At 50.3% G+C, this 18,336-nt stretch overlaps 2 protein-coding genes across 3 annotated transcripts; both read left to right on the top strand.

The window, feature by feature from the left end:
- Positions 1-185: 185 nt before the first annotated feature.
- PCNA (proliferating cell nuclear antigen) lies at positions 186-3,504 on the top strand. Its single transcript, XM_083880555.1, has 6 exons — positions 186-555; positions 1,503-1,600; positions 2,007-2,074; positions 2,305-2,499; positions 2,785-2,908; positions 3,005-3,504. The coding sequence occupies exons 1-6, from the start codon at positions 335-337 to the stop codon at positions 3,085-3,087; spliced, it is 789 nt and encodes a 262-aa protein (XP_083736681.1). The 5' UTR covers positions 186-334; the 3' UTR covers positions 3,088-3,504.
- A 931-nt stretch (positions 3,505-4,435) lies between these two features.
- Positions 4,436-12,320, top strand: TMEM230 (transmembrane protein 230). Of its 2 annotated transcripts, XM_083880596.1 has the most exons (5): positions 4,436-4,531; positions 6,500-6,627; positions 7,011-7,133; positions 8,301-8,468; positions 8,869-12,320. In XM_083880596.1, the coding sequence occupies exons 2-4, from the start codon at positions 6,529-6,531 to the stop codon at positions 8,439-8,441; spliced, it is 363 nt and encodes a 120-aa protein (XP_083736722.1). In that variant the 5' UTR covers positions 4,436-4,531; positions 6,500-6,528; the 3' UTR covers positions 8,442-8,468; positions 8,869-12,320. The 2 variants fall into 2 exon arrangements, with proteins under 2 accessions (XP_083736722.1, XP_083736721.1); XM_083880595.1 differs by having other exon boundaries at positions 8,301-12,316.
- The last annotated feature ends 6,016 nt before the right edge of the window (positions 12,321-18,336 follow it).

Genomic DNA, 18,336 nt, shown 5'->3' with positions numbered 1-18,336 from the left:
CGGCGCCGCTGCAGGGATCGGGCCCTGCAAGCATCGCTGCGTAGCGAGGCGGACGCGGCCTTGTGTATCCCACTCGGTGATTGGCTTCCGCCGCACGAAGGGGCGGGACTAAGGGGAGAAGCGGCGCTGGGATTGGCCGGAGAGCAGCGGGGTCCTGTATGTGAGCTTGGAGAGAGTTGAGCAGAAGGAGGAGAGCGGCTCTGGTGATTGGCTGCTGCGCGGAGGAGGGCGGGGCAGAAAAGTGCATAAAAGGGGCTAGGCGAGCCGCCTCGCTCACTTCTCAGTTATTCCGCCGTTTAGTTGTCTGTGTGGTGCTCCCGCTGGTGGTGCTAAGATGTTCGAGGCGCGGCTGGTGCAGGGCTCGGTGCTCAAGAGAGTGCTGGAGGCCCTCAAGGACCTCATCACCGAGGCCTGCTGGGACCTGGGCTCGAGCGGCATCAGCCTGCAGAGCATGGACTCCTCGCACGTCTCGCTGGTGCAGCTCACGCTGCGATCGGAGGGCTTCGACACGTACCGCTGCGACCGCAACATCGCCATGGGCGTCAACCTGTCCAGGTCAGCCGGCGGCGGGGTCTCATCGGGTGCTGGCATCGGGCCGCCGAGCAGGCCCGGAGGCTGTGTCGCTGAGGGGAGCGGGGGCTGCCGGGGAAAGGAGTGTGAGGGGAGATCTGGGGGCGAGGGGTTGCGTTGGAGGTGTGGGGGGTCCCGGGGGCGCTCGGAGCTCCCTAAGCCCTTCTCTCCCCCCCGTTCCCCTCACGCCTCTCGCGCCGTTTTTCGCGGGCGCGCGGGGCTCGTCGCGGCCGTGACGTCACTGCCGGCGCCAAGTGGCGGGAAAAGCCAGCGCTGGCGGGGAGCCGCCGCCATGGCCCTTCTTGTGGGAAACGAGTGACAGCTTTAAAGTCCTGGCGCTAGGAGAGTCCTTACAGAATTCTCGGGAGCGTCAGGATGAGCACTGCCAGCAGGTCAGGGAGGTGATCGTTCCTACCCCTCTGTTCAGCCCTGTGAGGCGCTCCTGGAGTGCTGTGCCCAGCTCTGGGCTCCTCAGCTCTCAGGGGAGAGGCACAAAGCTCCTGAAGCGGGTCCAGCGGAGGGTGACAAACATGAGGGGCCTGGAGCATCTCCATTATGAGGAAAGGCTGAGGGAGCTGAGGCTGTTCAGCCTCGGGAAGAGGCTGCTGAGAGAGGGAAACTCAACCCTGTGCATAAATATCCATGGGAGGGGTCAGAGGATGAATGTAGTCTCTGCTCCGAAGGGCCTAGCCGTGGGACAAGAGGAACAGGCAGGAACTGATGCACGGGGATGTGGAAGAACTTCCCACATATGTGGAAAAACTTCGTAGGTGACCAAGCACTGGAAGAGATTGACCAGAGAGGCTGCGGAGTCTCCCATACACTCACTTTTCCAACAATGTTAAAAGGAGAGCCTGTTAACTTTAATATCCCATCTCCTCCTGCTCTGTCAGCTCTCAGCCCCCTGAGTCACCTGCCTTTCTCTCCTCCAGCATGTCCAAAATCCTGAAATGTGCAGGGAATGAGGACATCATCACCCTGCGGGCCGAGGACAATGCAGACACCTTGGCTCTGGTGTTCGAGACACCAAGTGAGTGTTGGATTTGGGAGCTCATTTGTTACTGGGATGTGTTTAAGCAGCTTCAAAAATCCAGGGATGCAGGAGGGAGGGAAGTGGCAATGGATCCTGCAGGAATGGGAGGGGACAGCTGATTCTTGGAACAGTCTGGAGACTGAAACTTCATCAACTTGATAAATATTTTCTTTGTAAGAGGTAGACTCCTAGCTCATAGGCTGCATACAGATGTCCTTGGCTGTACCCTTACAGCCTGTGAAAGGCAGTTGGGGCATTCCCAGAGTTCCAGCTCTAAGGAGACAAAGGAAAATCTTTGTGTCATTACTGAGGCGGTACCTTGGAGGGAGTGGGGAGTGGCAGCAGTTAAAGCGATGTTTGTCACTTGTTGTAAACATGGTATAACTGTGCTTTGCTTCTCCAGACCAGGAAAAGGTTTCTGATTATGAAATGAAGCTGATGGATCTCGATGTGGAGCAGCTGGGAATCCCAGTAAGTAACAACTCAGGTTCTAATGCCACTGGGTTCCCACATTCTGGGGAACCACAACTGTTTGTACATCACAGTTCACATCAGATCCTGTAACACAACATCCTTTGGAGCACTGGACAAGCCTGGTGCTGGTTGGGTGTCACTGTGGGTACCTTAGGGCTGGCAGGGTGTCACTGTGGGTGTCCCTTTGAGCGCCCAGCCCTGGCAGGGGGTCCCTGTGTCCCCCTCAGGAGCAGGAGTACAGCTGTGTGGTGAAGATGCCCTCGGCCGAGTTTGCACGCATCTGCCGGGACCTGAGCCACATCGGTGACGCCGTGGTCATCTCCTGCGCCAAGGACGGCGTCAAGTTCTCTGCCAACGGCGAGCTGGGCAACGGCAACATCAAACTGTCCCAGACCAGCAACGTGGACAAGGAGGAGGAGGCTGTGAGTGAAGCGACTGCAGGGATCACCTGCAAAGCCAATTCTCTGCCCTGTGGGGGGTCCTAGAATTAGGGAATAGTTTGGGTTGGAGAGGGCTTTTAGCAGTCACTGAGTCCAAGCCCTGCAGTGAGCAGAGACAGGGCCCTGTCTCCCTCTGGTTCATGGAGTCCCTGAATCCCTCCAGTTTTAGCCTTACCCTGGAAGCAGCACTGGTGGCCTTTGCCTGAGCTGTCCCAGGGGTCTGGAATCCCTGCAGCTGCCTTTCCTGAGCCCAACCTGCTTCCCCAGGTTACAATAGAGATGAATGAGCCAGTCCAGCTGACCTTCGCCCTGAGGTATCTGAACTTCTTCACCAAAGCCACCCCCCTGTCCCCCACGGTCACACTCAGCATGTCTGCAGATGTTCCTCTGGGTGAGTACCAGTGCCTCTGCCTGAGGGGAATTCGAACTTAAAGCTGGATTTTATGTAGAACCTTCTGAATGCCCTTTTTTTCATTCTGTTTCTCAGTTGTGGAGTACAAGATCGCTGACATGGGACACCTGAAGTACTACCTGGCCCCAAAGATTGAGGACCAGCAGGATGGCTCTTAACTGGAGCAGGACTGGGGGGGGATCTGCTCCTGTTTGGAGGCAGCAATTCCAGAGCCTTGGAGCATCCTGGGAGCACTGTAGCCGTGTCTTGTAGATATCTCTGTAAATATTTTTCAACTCACTATTTTGCTATCGTGGTATCATTGGAAATAGGAACCTGAGTTTTTCTACTCTGTTCATGTACTCCCAACAATCTCTTGGATGCTGTCTGAAGGTGAAATTTCTTACTCCTTTCAGCTGCTGTTGGAGAAGAAGAGCAATATTTAATGGGTCAAGATGTTTCCTGGAGCTTCCCCAGTGGAGCTGTAGCTTAGGATTGCTGTTTTATTATCCCACAAGTTTATGTGATCTTACTTCATTTATTTTTGAAGCCAATATTTTGACTGAAACTTGGAAAATGGAAATAAAGAATATAATTTCATGGACTTTGTCGTGTTTAAATGTAGGTTGGTGGATCAATGTTTTTGAAACTGTGCTGATGTGCTTTGATTCCCTTCTCAAGGCTCCGAGCTTTGATCACTCCAAGGTGTGAAAGAGGTGCCAGTCTGTTCCCTGGATGTGGCACTTGGGGACAGGGGTTAGTGGTGACTGTGGTGGTGCTGCTGCCCTGACGGTTGGAATTCATGATCCTGTCAAGGCTTTTTCCAACCTAAGCGATTGCCTGATTTTCAGTAGATTTTTTGGGGAGGGTGTGTACTTACGTGGGTCGGTAAGACACGAGAATCCTGGGGACAAACTGCCTGAAAAGCTGTCCCGGGCAGCCCCGGCAGGTGACAGAGGATGTCACCAGGTGGCAGTGCTGGCCACGAACGAACCCCGCTGCTGCTGCCCGGAGAGACAATCCCTGCTCACGGCTGGGGACAGCATTGCCCCGGCCCTGGGCTCCCGCCGGGACCAGCACTCCTAGGGGTGGCCGGCAGAGCCCCAGACCAGCTCGACGGGACACGCTGGGACAGTGGGAGGTGTCCCTGCCCACGGTAGAGGCGGCACTGGATGGGCTTTAAGGTCCCTTCCGAAATAAATTATCCCAGGATTCTGGGTTTAGACACTGATTTTTCTGCTCCTGTGGTTCAGGTGCCTCCCTTGTTGAGTTGTCTCGTGTCTCTAGATCCTTCCCCATTTATCCTCCAGCTTCCTTGGTTTGCGGGTTACTTCATGATGAAGGAAACATCTGTGAAGGAAGATCTTTCGCTCTAAAGTTTTTTTAACAATTTCTGACCTCTTGCCCGGACCAAGGGCGAGTGCTTTAAATAACCTGGGGGCTCTTTTCCCCTGGTGAGGCGATGCTGGGATGCAGCAGGACACGGGGATTGGGGCGGTGCCGGGGCAGAGGGAAGCTGGGACAGCCCCGGCCGTGACCTGGAAGAGAAGCGGCGTCACCGGGATCAACTTCCCGGGGCCGCGGAAGGACAGGCAGGGCTGGGATGGGGCGGGCCGGCAGCAGGTACGGGGGCTGGCGGGGCGGGGGCTTCGGGGGGCTTCGGGGTGGATTTTGGGTGGATTTCGGGTGGGTTTGGGAGCGGCGCGAGGACGGGACACCCCATTCCGGGTGTCCCCGCGGGAGGTGGCGGCTCTCACTAAGCGACATCCCCGCCCCTCCTGATTTATCCTGAGGGGAAATGCGGGGCTGTGATTGAGGGGATTCAGGATCCCGGACGGAGCTGCCGTGTTTGGGTTTCCCGGCGCTGCCCTGGTGCCTCCACGGGGTTTAAAGCACAACTGCCATATTAGAAATTTTGAATTTCAGCATTAATTGTTTTGGCCAAGCTGCTCAGGCCCCGATTATCTATTTGGCTCCCAAAAAGTATTAGCAGTGTGCTGGTTCTTGCTCTTGAACCATTGTGTGAAGAGCTCACTTTGTGTGAAGCTCAGTAGAGTTGAACTTGGCCCTTAAACTTGAGATCTGAGAGAATATTTTATATTTATATTTTATACACATTTGTCCTCAATAGCTTCTTTGTTGTTGGTAAATGAGCCATTGAGAAGGATAGGGCAACTTGTGCAAGTGTAGAATGGGACTAATTCCGAAGAAGCCACTGAACAGCCTGGTAAATAATGGGGCAGTGGGTAAGAAAAGAGAGCAAAATGGTAATCTGTTGGGAAATCTGGCACCTTCCAGAAAGATTGGTTTATTCCGGTTCTTTCCCCTCCTGCACATCTACCCTCGGGCATGTGGGAGAGCCTGGGGGTGTTTGGGTCATGACCTGAAAAACAAGGATGTGTGGGGAGCAGGGAATACCACCCTGCAGGTGTTTCCATTATCCACGGGGCTGAAAATGTTTTGTCTGTGTTTGGTTTTTGTTACTAAAACAAAAGCCCAAAGTTCAAACAAAAGGTTCAGTGGTGGGAATTTCACATCACAGGGGATTTTATAAAAGTCAATTTTACAGCAGGAGGAACGAAGATGGGTGGGGAATGTGCCAGCAATTAGTGATGGGGAGACAAAGGGCTTCATTCAGTTCAAGTGGAGACTCAAAATATTGAGTGGATGCATCACCTCTGATACTAAAGAGTGTTGTGGAAATGAGTTTTTATCCCTTCCTGTTGGCATCGCTGGAATATCTGCTTTTGTTCCCTTGGTTCCACACTTTCTCAGAAAATAAAAGCTCTATTGAGGCTGAGAGGTGTGGGGAGCCCTTCCCTGCCTCTCTCCCCTGGGAGTCAGTGTCCTGCTGGGAGAGGTGCCTGGCCCAGTCCCAGCTCTGCAGTGGCAGGGGGAGGTTGGCAGGATGGATCCCTGGAAGGCTCTGAGGGGCAGCAGCTGGCTCTGATCCCTGTCCCCAGGGTGTTCCCCTGGCACTGGGACCATGCTCTGCACACCCTGGGCTGTCCCTCGGGTTTCATGACCTCACCATTCACACTCCATCCCCTTGTCCTGCTCCTTCTGAGTCACTCCTGCTGTCTCCAGGACACCTCTGTTTCATTCCAGTTTCCAGTGGTTTGGGTTGGCTTTTTGTTTTGATTTTTCCCCCCCTCTAAATTGCTCTCTTGCAAAATCTTCTGGTGGCTGAAAAGCTGCTTTGTTTAGGTCTGATTTGGATTTATTTGCTGGTGTCCCGTTCAGAAACAGCCAGAGCTTGGACATCTCTGTGCTGGCAGCAGGAGCTCCTTGCAGAGTGAGAGTGGGATTGTACCCTGGGCCCTGCCCTGGAATTTCAATCTGGTTTGAAGCACAGGTTCTACCTTGATTCCAAATATTGTTGCAGCTGTATCCATTTTGTATTTTAGGCTTCAAATGAAATGCTTAGATCCTCTGTTGGAAAAGTCTTAATTTATGAAAAGGAACAGAGATGCCCTTTGGGTGGCATAGCCTTGACACGAGAGTTTCTCTTCAGAAACTTTTGTTCTGTGTCTCTCAGCCTCCCATCACTCAGTTTTCTCTCCCGTTTTTGCCCCTCCCCCTGCTTTCCAGGCTGTAGCTGATGCCCAGGCCTCCCTGGAATGATGCCGTCGCGCACCAATCTCTCTGCTGGGATTCCCAGTAGCAAAGTCAAATATTCCAAGCTCTCCAGCACTGATGATGGATACATCGACCTGCAGGTAAAAAGTGGGGAAGGAAGCTGTAAAACCACGAGGATGGGCAGCCACAGCTTGGCCTTCCACAGGCAGCTGCTTCTCGTGCACCTCCGGGGGAGCAGCTGCAGCAGAGAGGGACAAAGCTGGGTGGGAGCCAAACCCTTGGCCTTTCGCCTCTGGAAAGTCCAAAGAGGTTTCCTGGGAACAAGACTGGGAGTAAAGACTGGCTCAGCAGGGTCTCCATGGGCAGAATTCCTCCTGGAGGGGCCATTACAGAGCCTGGCAGCAGAGCTGCTGCAGCACTTTGTCCCATGTCACCTCTGTTAGTTGTGGGGTCACATCTGTGCTGTGATGAGAACGGAGCTGTACTGAGTTCAGCTGTTCAATATTTGGGTTTTTCCATCCAGTTCAAGAAGAGCCCACCCAAAATCCCCTACAAGGCCATCGCACTGGCTGTGGTGCTGTTCATGATTGGGACCTTCCTCATCATCATTGGAGCCCTGCTGCTGGCAGGGTACATCAGCAAAGGGGTGAGTGTTTAGTTACACTTCTGGCACTGGTCCTGCACTGTCCTCAGAGCTGCCCTGAGCCCTCACTGGCCATCAGGTCAATGAGCCTGATGGAAACAGCCTCAAGTTCCACCATGGGAGGTTTAAATTCAAAATTAGGAAAGGTTTGTCATGGAAAGGGTGGGAAAGGTCTGGCAGACCTGCAGTGGTGGAGTCCTCATCCCATGCCCCATCCCCATGAAGGGTGTGGCACTCAAGGACATGGGTTAGTGGTGACCCTGGGGGTGGTGCTGGGTCATGGTTGGACTCGATGACCTTGAAGTTCTTTTCTGGCCTCAAGGATCCTGTGATCATGTTCAGTGTAGAACTTCAGAGCCACAGGAAGTGAGCAGGGAATTGATTTCCACCACGGCCTGGCTGTGCTGGCAGCCCCCTTTCCCTGGGATCCCGCAGTCAGTCTGGCTGGAGCAGGCTCAGAGCTGGGCTGGGCATCTCCAAGGAGGGCTGAGTGTCTCTGGGGAGGTCACATCTCTGGAGATGTCACATCCTGGTGACATCACATCCTGGAGAGATTTCAGCCCGCGCAGATCGTGCAGGGACAGGGAGGAGCTGCCAGACACTGTGTGGGGCATGGCAGCCCTTCCCCATTTGGCTCTGGTTGTGATACATGGGAAGGGGATCTGCTCCTGCAGTTCTGGGTGCTTCTTCCCCTGCTCCCTGTGCTGTGGGCTTATGGTAGGTTGGCAGCTCTGTGTTATCTCTGTGGCAGCAGCAGCCTCTGGGCTCTATCAGCAGTACCCCAGGCACAGATCTCTGGGCTCATTCTTGGCCACGATCGTAGCTCCCAGCCCTGGCTGCACATCCAGGGGGGTCCGTGGTGAAGGACAAGGTACCTGCAGGTCCTTGGGGGCTTCCTGCAGCAAGGAGGAGATGCCAGGACAGGATTAGAGGCTCAGCCTCATGACAGCTGAGATATTTCTGATGGAAGGTGAATTTTTATTTCTCAGCTTGCCAGGTCTTGGGGATGGATCACAACCATGGGATGGTTTTGGTTCAAAGGACCTTACAGATCACCTCATTCCAACCCCTGCCTTGGGCAGGGGTGCCTTCCTCTAGAGCAGGCAGGGTCTGAGAGGGAGGAGAGCCCCTCATGCAGAGATGACTGCCCCAGGCTGTCTGTCCCTGCAGGAGACCGACCGGGCCATCCCCGTGCTGATCATCGGCATCCTTGTGTTCCTGCCGGGCTTTTACCACCTGCGCATCGCCTACTACGCCTCCAAGGGCTACCGGGGCTACTCCTACGATGACATCCCTGACTTCGATGACTGAACCCTTAATTAATCCCACTCTAATTAGGTTGGTCAGAGCTGATAGTTCCCCTGGATGCTGCCAGGGCACAGCTGATGTGTGTTCCTCACACAGCTCCGCTTCCTGGGCTTGAGGTGTTGCAGGTTTTCCAGTTTGGGGGGTGGGGGCTCGAGCCCAGAGTTGACCAAAAGGAATTGCAAAGAACTTGGGATTTATGGTATTATTTCCTCTTAAGGTCGCATAATTCCGCACTCTGTGAAATTCTTCCTGGGTGAGGCAATCCTTGTGATTTTTGAAAAATAGATGAGCTGGTTTTAGCAGCAGATACTTGTTTTTTCTCTAAGTGTTTCTAGAGTTTATTTTAGCTTTCCATGAGATTGTGGTTATTGTTGGGTTACCTTTGCAGACAGACCACAGTTAAATTCTCCTTTTGCTCTCTGTCCATCAGAAATGCTTCCAAACTACTGGTTCCTGAGCTTGCCTGGAGTAAATAAAGTCTGATGAAAGGGAGAAAGCAGCACTTCCTGCAAGTGATTTCCACACAGTGCACTTGCTCCACGGCTCCCTGTCAGACTGACCAAGCTCATTTCCTCACAAACACATCCTTCCCAAGTGAGCTCTCCCTGTGCCACTGCTTTTGGCAAAAGCTTATCCTTCACAAGGACTGGTGTTGGACTTTGCTTGTTATTTAAACAACCAAATGGATAATGGGAGAAGGATTGGAATCCAGACTCAAGTGTCTAAATACCAGAACTCTTGGGCTTGACTAATACGGGTATTGGAGACATTTGAATTCCAGCTTTCTGTCTTTTGGAGTCCTTTTGTCCTTGTGTAGATCATTTGCTGTGCAGACCTACCCAGGCCAGTGAAGAGAAGTTCTCTGTGTAGTTTGTGCTGAACAAACCCCCTCTGGATTGCTTTGCCAGCTTTGCTGATGTGTCATTCAGGGAAAACAGAGTGATGATTTCACTTCTGTGAGGTAAAACCAGGCTGTCTCCTGAGCTGAGGTGTCTCAGTGAGTGTCCTGGAGAACGAGCAGTGATGCAAGTAGATGCATTTAACATTAATAAAGTTCTATATTCTTTTTAACCATAAGTTTGTCTTTCCCACCTTCACAGGTGTCAGAGTGCACTAAAAACTGTCCTGGGCTTTGGCTGCTGTTGCCTGCAGCTCCCAGGTACTGCTGGAGTGAGGGAGGCAGCAGCTCGGGAATAGCCCCAGCAGCGTCTATCTGCACAAAGCACTCCACAATTGTTACCTGAGCCCCAGGTGGGCTGAACATTCCAGAAGGAAGGGGCAGGAGTGACTGACAGTGCAGAGCAGGCCCATTGACATATCCACAGATCAGGGCTGGACAAACACCTTGTTCTGAACATACTCCTAGAATTGCCTTTTTTCCTCCTTCAGTGCTCCAGATTAGACCCAAACCCTGAGCCAAACTCTTTTTTTTAACCTGCATCTCTTTCCTCACTTGTCTCAACTCCCCTGTGTGAATCCCAGCGCTGCACTCTGAGGAAGAACTGAGAATTCAGGATCTCCCTTTCCACCTCTGGAGGCACAGCTGGGCACATTCCCTCCCTGCTGGCAGCCCCAGCGTCTGGGGTGGGACAGGGATCAAGGGACACATGCTGCTGGCAGCAGCTGGAATGTGTCAATTACAGCTGGCTCTGGCCAGGAGAGCGCTGCTGACGTCAAACCATGAATCAGCCTCTCTTAGGGGACAAGAACCTGGGTTTATTTGGGTTTGGAGAACAGGGAGAGGAAGTGGAAGTTTAGATGGAAAAAGCAAAGAGGGAGGGAGAAGATGCAGAAAGTTGTGAAGAAGGGGGGTCACCTAAGCGGGATAAATTCAGGGGACAGGAGAAGAAACTAGACTTGGATGATCCTTGTGGGTTCCTTCCAAGTTAGGGCATTTTATGGCTGTGATTCCAAGAACACGCTGACATTCCTGGAGGAAAGGAATTAATAAATTTACTTTTCTTTGACAGAAGCAAAGTCCTCAGGCAGCAGAGTGGATAAATAAGCAGGCCTGTGTGAGGGATGGCCAGAAGAAAAAGTCCTCTCCACAGGGTTTTTAATATCTAATTGGGAAAAAAATAAATACTTCAAGGACAGAGAAAGGGAATTCTGACCACTGGAAATACATGGATGCAGAGGACTTCATTCTTCAAAATGACATCCAGGTTTTGGGGAGCCCTGACTTGACTCCCTGTGGCTATGAAGGCAATAGGAAAAGGCCTGGGAAGGAGTTTGTGGTTCTAGAGCAGGGCTGGAATAACAAATGAGGCACTGATGAATGAGGCTAACACTGAATAGCTGCTCCCTTTGTGGAGCATCCTCGGTTCCGGGCAAGGCAGCTGTCTCAGTGAAAAACAGTCAGCATTTACAAAGCCTGACAGGTGTTAACCATGCACAGAAGCTCTGGAGAAAGAACAGGCAGCCAGATTCCAGGCTTTTCTTTGGTTTATGAGTGCTTGGATTCGTGTCTCCTCATCATCATTCTTCGATTACTGTTGCAGGGTGTAGTTACACAATTAATCATCCGCTTAATTTAACACCACGGAGTTGCTGAAAAGATTTGGAAATGTGATTCTGGAGTCCTGTGGCCTGAGCTACAAGCAGTGCCCAAGAAATCCTCCTGGTGTATTTGTTATAAAAGCAAAGATTTTAGTCAATCTCTTTTTTTTTTTTTTTTTTTTTTTTTTTTTTTTTTTTTTTTTTTTTTTTTTTGAGTTAACAAAGCCAGAATTATCCAAAGTATTGTGCAAATGGTGCCATAAACCCTTGAAAGTAGAGGCAGAAATTGTGCTTTAGGTTGTCCAAAGTGGTGAAGAAATGGGGAGGAGTTTCACCAGCCTGGAGATGGTGTCTGAGCTGTGAGGCCAGGGGAAGCCACAACCCTGTCCCAGGCTCTCACTTCCTGTCTGGCTGAAGTTCTCCAGCAACGATGACTCTCACACTGAGGATTTTGCATATTTACATACACATATCCATGGAAAGAGACATAGAATCGTTAAGAAACCTTTAATTAACATCACTCAGTCCAACCATTAATTCCCAAGTGACATCATTCCCGCTGCAGGGAAGCAGCTATAGGCTCTGCAGGCCAATCCTGGGAAGGCAAGTGCCAGTACTCCAGACTTGTGCCATAGATGTTTCTGGCAGCATTGCTGCTCGTTCTCTCTGAGATTCTCCACGTGCTTGTGCTGCTGGAAGTTCATGGGATGGGGAGAAGAGCAAAGCCCATCACTGGTCCCACGGAAACTCGAGTTTGTAACTCCCTGTTCATGTTTGCTCAGCAGTAAATTCAATTTCCTCTCACTGGTAACCGCATTCTCAGTCTCTGGCTGGGCATTGTCCTGTTTGGGAAAGGTGTGAGGAGGCTGGGCGGGGCAGCAGGGCTCTGACCTTAGTCCAGAAAACATCTCAGTAGAAGTTGTGTGAAACACAGAGAGAGAGGATGTGAAGCTACCCACCCCCGGGCTGTAAATACAGCCACGACCCCAGTGCAGTGTGTGAGTGAACAGCAAAATGAGCAGCAGCATCTCTTGCTGCTTCCCTGGGGCTACTCCTGCAGGAACACTCAGCCCAGGTTAGGTTTGCTTTCTGTCACCTGCAATTCGCCAAATTCAGCACCACTCTTCACAGAGAGGCTTTGTACAGAAATAGGGATTTGTCGTGGCATAAAAGCTTGGTAAAAACCCCTCAGGGCAGGAAGAAATGATACAGTACAACTTCGATGGGGATCTGTGCTGTGCCCTTCTCTGAATGAGCTCCTCCCCCTCGTGCCTGGTCTTTAAAGGTCTCAAACATCAGCCCATTCATGCAACGGCTCCTCACGCCTTCTGCCTCTTCCTGAACCTCACCTCGAGCTTTCTCCTGGCCCTTCCCTTGGGCTGTTTGTCCTGCTCTTCTCAAGATCTCTGCCCTGAAAGCTCCTCCAGGACTCCGTGACTGATCCTGCCTTCCCAGCTGGCCTCTCCCCGTTGCTGTCCTCGGGAGTTGCATCCCTTCAGCAGGTAGGGGACATCACCCAGCCCTTGGATCTCTCTGGCCTCTCAATCAGAGCAGACACCTTCAGTTTCCCCCTCCCAGCCTTCTCAGCCTGATAAAAAGTACCAATTTTTGCCATTTTCCCAAGGCTCTGTGCTGACCCAGCTGTGCTTCCCTGCTCCAAGACAGACGCTGTGTCCCACTCCTTTGTGGAATGTGGATGTGCATATGCACAGTGGTTCCTCTCCCCTTCCTGAGTACAAAAGCAGCTTGAGGTTTTTCAGGAATGCTGGATTTGACTAAAAATAGTCCAGACAGTCCAGCAAGGCCATGACAGAGCCTCCCAAGAGAGTTGGCTTTTTTTCTGATGTGGAGCCAAGGGTCATGGGGAGAAAATCTCGATTGTTGATTAGAAATTATTGTTTCCAATTGATTGAATTGACTGGTTTGCTGATCTGGGCTTAGGCAGACCATGGTTTGCTGGTTCAGGACTTGTTACCCTGACACCTTTCCTTCCTGCTTTCCCTGTGTCTAGGAAGGTGTTAAGGAACTGCTTTTAATCAGAAGTAAGGGAATTATTGGGAGCTCTATTTTGTGGCCAGCATGGACAGAGCTTTCTTTTGATATGAATCAGGAAGTGACATTTCCTTCCTCCACACTGTACTTGGGCTGGATTCTGAGCCATGCTATAGTCCACATCCCTGGGGCAGCACAAAGGGATATCCCCTCCCACAGCAGCACAGATCCATGAGAACTTCTCCAGCTCTGCAGTTACAGAGAGGAACAAAACTGTGATGAATCTTCTTTGAGAGGACTTTCAGCTCCTGTGAAACAGCAGGTTTGGCACTGAAGCAAAAATTCTGTGGAGGAATCACCGTTTCATACTGGGCTGTTAAAGCAAAGGGCAGCAAATCCACTAGTCACCACTAATTAATTTTGTTTTGAAATATTTACTTGGGCTGAAGTAGTAGCTGCTCTCAAGTCTTTAAAGGATTAGCTGCCTGCTACTCTTTATGCCTGCAACCATTTATTTAAGCTGTTGCTGTAAATCATGCTGTTAACCTGTCATGAGAGGTTTTAACCTTCTCATCAGTGAGAAATGCCTGGTGCAGATGGCCCTGCTGATGTGACAGAAATTAAACATTCAGTTAGGTCCTCTGGGCTCTTTCCCCAGCTTCTTCAAGGAGGGGCAAGACAGAAAATTAATTTAGTGATAATTGTCTACATCAGGGTGTTGCAAAGCCTGAGGAGGGGCTCTGAGGAGTTTAGGGAACATGAGCTGGTTGGTGTAGGAGCATCAGTTTCTGAGCTAAAGCCATGTGTAGTAAAGGAAGTGCTCTAGATCTAGAACAAGTCCTCAAAGAATACTGAGAACTCACCTCAGCAGGGATTATTTCTTACTCTCATGCACTGGTTTAGTGTAAAACAGAAAGATCTCAGGTCCTTAAACATACAAATACTAATTAGCATCACCATAAAATTTTCTAGCGATTTTCATTAATGTGTCATTAGAATAAGTCTGCCAGCTCCTATAATCCTCATTTTTCTTGTCTCTCAACATTAACAGTCCATATCACAGCATGACCTCTTCCCAACTATTTTGGGTGTTTCTTTTCCAGACAAATGCCTTATTTTCTCTGTATTGGATACCGGAGGTCAATCAGAGAGGATTCACTGCCTTTTATTGCACAAGAACAGAGGCAGGATTGTAACAGGGCCGGTGCAAATGTGCACCTAAAAATAAACCAGTGGATGGTCTCCAACTTCAAGCACAAAAAGAGTATTTATAGAGGTCTCTCTTTGTTGCATGACCGCATTTCAGATCACTGAGAAGACTCTTCAAAGTTCAGCTCACAAACAGTTCATTGGTTTAATCCTCCCCACGAAACAAAGGCAACTCTTTGACTTGGCCCCATGGTCGTCTGCCACCCTGAACCATTGGAAACCCTTGGAGCTGGCAGAGGCTCAGTCCAGAGTGGATCATCCTGGAGGCAGGGGACAGTGTCTGGGGTGCTGTCCTGGGCTGCTGCCTCCCACCCTGGCCACAGGCCTGGAACTGCAGAGGGGGAGGCAGGGCCACAGCCTTCTCTCACCTCTGCTGGAAACCATTCAACAGTGGCAAGAGGGGGCAGAGCTTGCAGAACACTTCAGTGACACTGCTTGGCACCAATTAAGAATAGCAGAGAGGTGGCACTTCAGGCAGGGAAGGGGTTAACTAACTACAGGGCAATTTTCTGGGGAGAAGTTGGAGTTCATAGTTCCAGGCTCTCTGTGGATTTCTTTTTTGTCTTTCATCTCTGATTCTTGGTTCTCATCATAACAGGGGTTGCTAGTCCTTCCTCTTTCTGTTTTTACTTGGCCTGTGAGCCTTGCAGGGCATGGCCTGTGCTTTCACCTGTGAGCAGGAGCACAGAGGGAGAGCTGTGCTGGGAGGGAACTATAAATAGAGAGCCTGGCCAGCCCTGTGGCATCTGTGCTTTTATAATTGCCTGCTCTGCACTCCCATGACAAGCCTTGCTCCAGCTGTCAGGGCAGGGAGGAACTGCAGGGTGTCTGCAATCAGTGCCAGAGCTGGACCTGCCCATGGAGCCCTGCTTTGGGCCCACTTCTCCCTCTGCCTCCACAAGTTCTGCTTTTCCTGTGTGTGAGTGACCGCTCCTGGTGTCTGCCCAGTGGGATTCGGGCAGTTCAGTTTCAAAAGCTGCTTTGTAGAGGGTTCATGGTCTAACTTGTGCCTCAGCACCACTTGTTTATTTTGCCTTCTGGCCCTTGCTGGAGGAGGCTGGTGTGTCTGTGTCACCATGATGTCATCATGTAGTTTTGTTGCTATGTGCTCACATGAGGGATTAAATGAGTCACAGAGTAAAAGTGACCCAAGCCCATCTTTCCTTTCTGAGGATGTTCTTGGTGGATGACTTGCAAGTGGGTTAAAGGAGGGACTGTGTCTCTGCTCTCACTTCTCTGCTGAGGGATGAGTAAGCAGCCACCAGATGCCTGTGCAATGCAGGGTGAAGGACCTTCACTTGAACTCCCAGTGCAGGTGGCTTAAGAAAACCTCTTTTATTCTGTGCTATAAAATTCCTCTAAAGGACTTCAAAATTATTTTGTGCACCACGTCCACCTCATTTTGAAAGTAGTTAAAGTGGGAATGAGCTTCTCTGGTTCTGCTTATCCACATCTGCCCACAGCAGGTGCTCTTCATTCCCAGAGCTTTGAACGGCCACATGTGAACGTGACACAATGTGACATATCCCAACTTGTCTCCCCCTCGGAGACTATCCCTGCAGATGCCTCAGGGTTCATCCAATGGGCAGAAGATCTCATGGAACAGAACTCCGAGGTGAGTGTGCCCAGGAGAGCAAAACCATTGAGAGCCATCAGCCCCAGGCTCCCACCGTGCCTCTGCTGCTGTCACAACACCTTGGAGCCAGATGTGGTTCTAGAGACTCAGCGTTTTGACAAGGAGAGCCTGGCAGGAGAACAGACCAGGCAGGACAAATGCAGGATGCTTACCTCGCCCCCTCATCTCACTCTTCCCAGGATTTAAGGGCTCTCAGCTCATTTCAGGAGCTGTGCTTTTAGGAAGCAGCCTGAAGATGAACTCGGAGAGGTGACTCAGTCCATCTCCTCCTCCTCTTGTCAAACACAGGCTTTGCCCCTGACTCAGCAAGTGAAATCTCATTTCTTTGGTACAGCCTGAAGTACCAGATTGAACAGCAGCAAGAAAATTAATTGCCTTCTCTTGCAGAGCACAGGCTGTCCAGCTGAGTTAGTGTCACCGGGAGCACTCTGTAGCACTGTCCCTGCCCTGTATTCCTGACAGCTTGGGATGAATATCTCGTGGCAGCATGGCTTGAGCAACGCTACAGGGAGAAGCAGAAGGACCTGAAATGGGTTGTTTGTACTGTCCTGAGTTGTTTGCACTGTCCTCAGTTGTTTGCACTCTTCTCGTTGTTTGTTCTCTCCTGGTTGTTTGTACTCTCCTGGTTCCCACAACCTCATCTCCACTTAAAAAATATTTTGCAATCCCAAAGCTGAAGGAGGGTCTCTTCTCTCCAAAACCTGCCAGAGGGGAAACCATCGTGAGAGGACCAGCAGGGACCCAACAGTTCTGCAGCCACACAGATCTCTTCTCCTGCTCACCTCTTGATTTATTGATGACATGAATTCAGACTGCTGCTGTTCCTCCCCGGATACCACAGGCACAACAGGAGCTCTACCGCGTGGGTCGCTGGCTGGAGCCTCTGTAATTTGAGTACTTGGCCCAAGATCCTCGAACCAAAAGCTCTCTTTGCTACAGAGAGCACTTTGCACTAATTAAACTTCATAAAAATTCTTCCTGCCTCCATGTTGCAGATGACAAACCAGGGGGTTGAGTTCAGCTGGCAGAGCCCATCTCGATTCTGAGAAAGAAATACATTTTTTCTGACTTGATTTCTACCTGACACTGGGGGGAACAGCAAGTCATGGGTGTCCCCGACATAATGATGAATTCCTGTGGGTCAGGAGCTGGGGGAGTTTCCCACCAGTGGTGTAGATGGCATTTTAACCAAGTGCTGCTCACTCTTGCTTTCCTCATCTCACAGAGTGAAACTCAGGGTCTGCCCAGCTCCTCCCCTCAGTTACCATTCCATATTCCAGAGGGAGAAGCAAAAAAAATAAAACACTGTTGGAGAGGTGTTAATTTTTTTGGGCTTATTTGGTGGAGCTTCCACTCACCTCCTAGGCTGCTGTTGAAATAGCAGGGCTTTCATTTTTATTTTGTCTAAACCAGTGAAAGATATCCCTGTTATCCGTATCCAGGAGTGCTGGATTCTTAATTGCTGGACTCCATCTGTGGGATTCATACAGAATGGTATTAATCTCCTGCAAGATTAATGCAAGGCAGGCTTTTTTTTTTTTTTTTTTTTTTTTTTTTTTTTAATTTTCTTTTTTTACATTATAAAAACTAAACTCAAAACACACCAAGAAAACAAGATTGGAAAGGAGCTATGGATCCAGGACCCAAACCAATTATAGGATCGTGGGATGATTTGGGTCCATTGGAAGGGATCATTTCATTCCACTCCCCTGCTAAGAGTGAAGATACCATTCACTAGATGAATTCCTGGACATGAAGTTTTGATTTGGTCTTTTGGACATCCTGTGCTCAGATCAATGAGTCACATCCCAGCCAAGACAACACTTGGATTTAAAATGGAAATTTTGAGTAAGAGATGCTAGCCAAAAACATTTCAGCATTTAAATTTATGCCAGTAACGTCCATGCTGCATCTGAGGAAAAACCCTGACCTGCAGTCCTGTCCTTCCCCTGTGATCCACACAGAAACATGAAGAAACAACCAAGATAAAGCTGAGGAATGTCCTCAGTAAAGCTTCCTTGGATTGTTATGAGATGAGGGTGCAGCAAGGTCCCTGATATTAGACAGGTCCCTGAGTGAGCTTTGTGGAGCTCAGGTAATCCAGACAAGATGTAGATCAAGGATAGAGGAGAAAACAAAGGCAATGTGTCTCCTTCTGGATCTCAAAGGTGTGCCCACCATATGATTGATAACTGCTCATTTCTCCTGGTGCATGGTCAGGAAGAATGCACACATCCCATGGCTCCAATTCTTCCAGCTTTTTTATGGACCTGTGAATGATTCAGGCAGGGAGTGGTTGAATGTTTAGATAAATATATCAGGGTTCTTCACTACATTTTAATAACACAAATTATATATGCCAACAATCCCAGCAAAATTGTTCCTACTTCTGTTGTAGGACAGTGTGATGGCATAAAATGGGCTCTGACTTCCTGAACAAGGAAATGCCAGGGAATTTTCTCAAACTTTGCAGCACAAGAGGTCACCTGGAAGGGAATTTATCAAATTAAGAGGAAAAAGGACTCAAAAAGGCTTTACTGGGTTTGAGCCCATGGTTCTGGG

The sequence above is a fragment of the Zosterops lateralis genome (assembly GCF_965231275.1).
Source record: "Zosterops lateralis genome assembly, chromosome: 30".
NCBI classification, from domain to species: Eukaryota; Metazoa; Chordata; class Aves; order Passeriformes; family Zosteropidae; genus Zosterops; species Zosterops lateralis.
This window is presented reverse-complemented; position numbering and strand designations above follow the sequence as displayed.